The 6,735-nt window shown below is 45.4% G+C and overlaps 1 protein-coding gene across 1 annotated transcript in view; it reads left to right on the forward strand.

Annotated features, from left to right (window-relative positions):
* The window catches only part of COL20A1 (collagen type XX alpha 1 chain), a 156,038-nt gene extending 149,666 nt beyond the window's left edge, over positions 1–6,372 (forward strand). Inside the window, exons 37-39 of the mRNA XM_054980462.1 lie at positions 2,562–2,639; positions 3,211–3,366; positions 5,846–6,372. Coding sequence (XP_054836437.1) covers positions 2,562–2,639; positions 3,211–3,366; positions 5,846–5,865 — 254 coding nt within the window. The 3' untranslated portion in view covers positions 5,866–6,372. The remainder of the gene's footprint in view (positions 1–2,561; positions 2,640–3,210; positions 3,367–5,845) is intronic.
* The last annotated feature ends 363 nt before the right edge of the window (positions 6,373–6,735 follow it).

Raw genomic sequence — 6,735 nt, forward strand, 5'->3', positions numbered from 1 at the left:
AGCCAGTTTGGCACAAGGACGAATGTTTAAGCTGCTTCTCTCCACGATGCTTGTAGTTATAGCCAAGAGTCAAAGTTGGAGGTTTAATTGGCAGGCTTCAGAGAAGTGATCGTACGCTGCCCTGAATCTGTCACACCGATGTAAGGTGGGAGGTGGGGGGGGGGTTGTCCATTCTTATATTTAGTCACTCATGAAGTTACTTGCTGGTATTATACTGAAGTCCTGGTAGGAAGCATATCCAACCGTGCTTCGCAGATAGGGAAATAATGAGGTTCTATCACGTCCTTTTGTGATCTTGCCGAGGGTGGAGAACCACGACTGAGAGCTTGTCAGATTTTTGGAGGTTATTTGCTCCGTTGCAAGGAAGTGGTCCCACTTTGGGTCCTGCTAAATCTTCAACCCATTGGAAAGAAATGTAGTCCTGGCATTTCTCAACTAGAGGGCGAGCAGGGGGGGGGGGGAGAGCTGATGGTTTATTACCAAATGATAACGGCAGAACATTGAATGTTGCTAGAAGGCAAATTGGCTAAGTGGATATACTGATGGGAGAGATTTAAAGGAGTATTTTACGGATAATAAACTGGAACAAGGAGACAGCGTGATTCTATGATACCTAAGCCTACTGTTTTTCTTTTCTTTTTTTTTTAAGTACAACTTTTTATTTTATTGTGGAAAAAGTAGTAACAGAAAAGAGAAAAAGAAAAATACACAGGAGAAGGTAAAAAAAACCCAATAAAGGCCTAGAGTGGCCAATACAAAGTGAACTAAAAAAGTAAAATAACTCAAATTGTTAATCACTACAGTTTCCCTCCCCGCAACACTTCACTTTTCACATCTATCAGCTTGTGGTCTAATTAATTTCCTTTTTCTTTTTTTTCTTCAATACAATATGTTTCTCTTATCTTGTCTCTTTAACATCTCACCGCCACCTTTTAAGATAGCTTGGTCATTAATCCATTTTCTTCTTCAATCACAGAGAGTCAACAAGGGTTTCCAATTTGCTATGTATACAAACAATATCTTTTATATAATTATAAATCTGAAGATCCCAATTAGAGCCCACTACTTGGATGTAGTCTAGGCAGTAAATCTTTCCGGTCGAGCTCACCAAACGAGGCACAAATGGATATCATCAAATCATTCTCTTATCAAAAATGATAAATGGCTGAAGAAAGACTCTCTAAAAAAATACTGCTGTGTGTGTCTCCCTCAGACATGGGAGCGTCCTGACGCCATTGCCTCCCAAAGAGGCAGCAGCCTACTGTTTTTCTGGCATGTATTAACAGAAACATTTGCCCTGATCCGGTAATAGAAATCTGCTTGTACAAGCAGCCGTCTGATCATGTTACAGAAGTTCATCTAAATACACACATCATGCACCTCACAGCACAGGTCAAGTTCTCTTTGGGGGGTGGGCAGGCATTTGACAACATCCTAATAGAGCCAGTTTGGTGTAGGGGTTAAGAGCAGCAGGACTCTAATCTGGAGAGCTGGGTTTGATTCCCCACTCCTCCGCTTGAAGCCCGCTGGGTGACCTTGGGTCAGTCACAGCTCTCTCAGAGCTCTCTCAGCCGCACCCACCTCACAGGGTGATTGTTGTGAAGATAATAATAACACACTTTGTACACCGCTCTGAGTGGCCATTAAGCTCTCCTGAAGGGAGGTATATAAATTGGCTCTTGTCATTGTTGTTATTATATCACACAAAGTTTGACAGCAGCCAGCTGAACGCTAATAAGCTTTTCGGAGAATCATCATGCATCTGACGAACAGAGCTGTGGTTCTCGAAAGCTTATGCTACAGTAAAGTTGGTTAGTCTTAAAGATGCTACTGGACTCTTTACTATTTTGCTACTACAGACTAACACGGCTAACTCCTCTGGATCTTGAAGGAAATGACACCTTTGGAGGGTGGACTTTATGGCATTATACCTGAGAGTCTCTCCCCTCCCCCGTTTCCCCCCTCCAAATCTCCAGGGCTCTCGGAACTCACAATTAGCAAACCCAATGTAACAACAACAACAACAACATTCAATTTATATACCGCCTTTCAGAACAACTTAATGCCCACTCAGAGAGGTTTACAAAGTATGTTATTATTATCCCCACAACAAAACACCCTATGAGGTGTGTGGGGCTGAGAGAGCTCTGAGAGAGCGGTGACTGACCCAAGGTCACCCAGTTGGCTTCAAGCGGAGGAGTGGGGAATCAAACCCGGTTCTCCAGATTAGAGTCCTGCCACTCTTAACCACTACACCATCCTGGAAAAGCCGTGCATTGGTAGGTTGGCTCAGACTCCATAAAGAGATTTCTGCGGGATCTAAAAATGATGGAACTTGGAGCAAAGAATTCAGACGGGGGAAAGGAATCTTTAGCAAATTTGAATCTCTGCTAGGAAAAACAAACTTAAACAGCATTAGGTCTTGTAATTTGAGGCTGCTATGGCAGCAAGTTGGCCTACACAGAAGCTGTTTTAGAACTGACAGGCACTGCTCATTCACAGAAGGTGTAAGAGTTTAGCCAGGATGCAAGCCAAAGACTCTTTGCTATCTCATCTAACAGGTTTCCCAGGACCCAAAGGGGAGAAAGGTTCTTCCGGACCCTCCGAGGAAGGCTCAGAAGGACCAAGAGGCCGAGCAGGTACAGAAAAACGTGTCGTTGGTTTGGAGAGGATGAATAAGGAGAAATTATTCCTACCCCCATCATCCTGCAAAGCCCTTGGGATGTTACAATCAGCAGGCAGCAGATTTTGCTCAAAGAAAAAGAGCCCCTTCGTAACAAAGCCTATAATTAGCTTCTGGAACTCATTGCCACAGTATACTGAGAAGACCACCTGCTCAAGTACTGATGATTACCTACATTTCTTAACTGGTTAGCTAAATTCGTGGAGGACAACAGGTCTAGTGGGCTATAATTAGACACGACAGCCACACCACTACCTCAAAGTATATATCCTTAACTATTATCCTATAACTAACGGATATATCCTTAACGATTACATAGTGAAGATTAATGTTTCCAGCCCAATATTATTATCTGAACCCATCTTAAAGCAGGTCTGGACAAATTTTCTTTAGCTTTAGGAGCCAGTCTCCAAATTTTGGAGCCAGACTTACAGTTAAGCCTTTGTGCTTTGTATTTTAAAAACCATACATTCTGATTATTGCTGCCACACAACAGTGCTTGCGAGATTTCTCTCATCCTTCTCCAGGCCCAGCAGGGGAAACTCCACTTGGCAAGCAGGGACCCAAAGGAGCTCTTGGCAGCACCGGCGCCCCTGGGTTTCCCGGAGCTAGAGGCCAGCCTGGAGATCCTGGCCCTGCCGGCAGGTGCATCACTTCCGATTGCTATGAAGAAAGCTCAAGAGGTAAACCTTGAAGTCATAGGGGGGCAAAGGTGGGACAGAAAATTTTTTAATTGATTCAATAAATAAATACATATGGGAAATGGTTTAGCAGCAGAGCTGGCTGGTTCCAGCTATGTTCTCCCTCCAAGCCAGGTGCACCCCTTCCACCCCCATATGCTGCTGCTAGCTAGATACAAGCCAAGCCTCTGCAGCTAGGACTTGGCTGGTGGTAATGCAGGTCTGCTTTACAGCCACTGTCTTCCAGTGGCCAAGCCAAGCCTCTGCATGTAGAACTTGGCTGGTGGTAATGCAGGTCTGCTTTACAGCCACTGTCTTCCAGTGGCCAAGCCAAGCCTCTGCATGTAGAACTTGGCTGGTGGTAATGCAGGTCTGCTTTACAGCCACTGTCTTCCAGTGGCCAAGCCAAGCCTCTGCATGTAGAACTTGGCTGGTGGTAATGCAGGTCTGCTTTACAGCCACTGTCTTCCATACCCCCAGGGGCCATAAACAAGATCCACCCCTCATTGTGCTGCCCCAAGCAGTCTGTTGAGAGGCTTGGCCAGGGGCGGTCTTTGTACACGAGACATCTTACACAAGGACACTCAAGTGTAGGGAGATGCAATGTTAGCTGGGAAGTGTTCGCCAAAAAGACAGAGCCAAAGGCTATGTCAATTTCACCTCTCTACACAGAGCTGGGGAGATCTCTTCTCAAAGGGTTTGTTAATTTCATCTTCACTTCTGGGAAGGCTCTGTCAGTTTAACCTCCCCTTTGGGAGCGATCTCTGCTGGCTCTTTGTAGAGGTGAAATTGACAGAGACTTCAGCACTGTCTTTTTAAACTATGCTTCCGGGCTAACATTGCATCTCCCTACACTTAAGCATCCTCGTGTAAGAGGTCTCGTGTAGAGAGACTCTTAGAGATTCTGGGATCCTGGGCAAAACTCTAGGATGGGGTCCCAGAATCACAGCCACCCCAACTTCCCAGTGGTGCCCCTTCTGCCACTAGGGCCAAGCAAGGGTAGCCCTTGCCCTATGTGAAGAGGGTGGGCAAAAGTGGCCACCACAGCAGAGCCAGCTGCCTGAACCCTGGATGGTGCAGATGAGAGGGGTTGCAGCAGCAGAAGCTTACTCTTCTTCTCTTCCCCTCTCTTTTGGGGGTAGCAGAGCCATGGACAGTCAGCCCCCCACCCACAGTGCAAGACCTGGGGCATCTTCCCTGGTTGCCCACTGGGTAAGACCATCCAGGGCTTAATTGGAGATCCAGCTACATCAAGAGCCTGCCATTAGAGTTAGACATGGAGCCAAGCTACAAGGAGGAGAATTACACAAGGAGGAGCATGTGAAGGGAGTCGCAATGTTAGCCGGAAAGCTGAGTTTGAAAAGAGATCTGAAGGCTTTGTTAATTTCCCCTCTCTGCAGAACCAGGGAGATGGCTGCTCAGAAGGTTTGTTTATTTCCTCTTTGCCTCTTAGAAGGGGAGGTGAAACTGACAGAGCCTTCGGGAGGCAAAAAGGAAATTAACAAACCATCTGAGCAGGGTCAAAAAGAGTCTGGTAGCACCTTTAAGACTAACCAACTTTATTGTAGCATAAGCTTTTGAGAATCACAGTTCCCTTCGTCAGAGGCATCTGATGAAGCGAACTGTGATTCTCGAAAGCTTATGCTACAATAAAGTTGGTTAGTCTTAAAGGTGCTACTGGACTCTTTTTGATTTTGCTGCTACAGACTAACACGGCTAACTCCTCTGGATCTTCTGAGCAGGGATCTCCCTGGCTCTGTAGAGAGGGGAAATTGACAAAGCCTTCTGATCTCTTTTAATACTTAGCTTCCCAGCTAACATTGCGACTCCCTTCGTGTGCTCCTCCTCATGTAATTTGTCTTTTGTAGCTTGGCTCATGGTTATCTATGTGGAGAGGTAGTATGGTGGCTAAGACTGGATTCTTCTACCCTGGAAAAAGCATTCATCCCCGGGGGCACAGGTAGCCGGGAAAGTCCACTCCAGGCAGCAAGGAATCTGTGCAGTTGTAGCCAAGCCATGACTTCACATGTGCACATGTGCTCCCATAAAGGGCTAGGAAAGCTTGGGGATAATCAGAAGGCATTTATCAGACAACAAACAGAGGGCAATGCTTTGATCACCATGGAAATGTTAATGGTAGAGCCAGAGCTCTGAACTTGTGTCAAAATAAGCCTTTTTTCTTCTCCTTCAAGACTGGCTGCAGTCGCTGCTGAGAGAGCATGATCAAAGCGTTGGAACAAACACACACTTTCATGCGCCGTTGCAGAAAGAACGATTGTTCTCAAATAAAGATGGTGTCATCAATGGCTTTTCGGAACCCTGCTCGCCTTTCTAAAAGCTAACTCACCAGAGGGAGCTGTCAAGGAAGGAGACAGAGTTGGTTGATCACACCAAAGGCCTAACCTCGAAAAATCATTTCAGCTCTCTACTTGTTTGTGTTTGTTTCTGGAGTTTAAGCTGCATGTCTTGTGTTTGTCACCAGATGCCGAATTGATCCCCTGATGGGCTGGGGACAGGCTGGGACAACTCTTTCCAACCCTCCTGCTGGAAACGTCCATTTACATAAAGGACCTCTGCAACTCGGAGATCGATGTTTTCCCCCCTAATGGGACCATTTTTGTCCACTTGTTTTGCTAAGTAAAATCGTCCAGCCATCTACAACAATACCCAAATGTGCATCTTTGCCTGGGTTTTGCCACCCTGAGTTCTTCATCTCTCACGCTCTGCAAGGGGGGACTGAAACAATACCTTTAGGAGGTCAGATCTCTAATATTGCCACGAATCATTTGGTGCAAACCAAACTTACTCAGTTCTGTGGATGTTGACTTCTGTACAATGTAAGTTCTCATTACACGTTCAATGATACACATAGATCCATGGGCAATCATGCTGGTTAATGGCTTTGCAGTGAAGAGGCTTCGCCAGTTCATATGTTGATCATCAGTAATTAAAGGAATTTTCAGCAAGTGGCAGAGAAGTCAATTGCTAAGGACGAGGGGGTTGCATTAACTTTTGGACAGCAAAGGGACAGTTTTTATATTATTAAAAATCCTGTTTCTTCTACACAAACTGTTTTTGTGATTTTTTTTAATGTTGGAAAGCCCTGGCATTAAGGAGTACCATGTTGGCATGGTTCAGAGCATCAAATATAGGCCAGGGGTTCTTGATTCCTAGGTTATTCTTTAAAATAATTCCAGTTGGTCCTAAATTGACATCATGTATGGTACAGAATGCCCTGATGGTACGGAATGCACCTGGATAGCCCAGGTGAGCCTGATCTCGTCAGATCTCGGAAACTAAGCAAGATCAGCCTTGGTTACTAATTGGATGAGAGATCTCCAATGAAGATCAGGGTTGCAGGCAATGGCAAAC

This window comes from Eublepharis macularius, chromosome 5, assembly GCF_028583425.1.
Source record: "Eublepharis macularius isolate TG4126 chromosome 5, MPM_Emac_v1.0, whole genome shotgun sequence".
Taxonomy (NCBI): domain Eukaryota; kingdom Metazoa; phylum Chordata; class Lepidosauria; order Squamata; family Eublepharidae; genus Eublepharis; species Eublepharis macularius.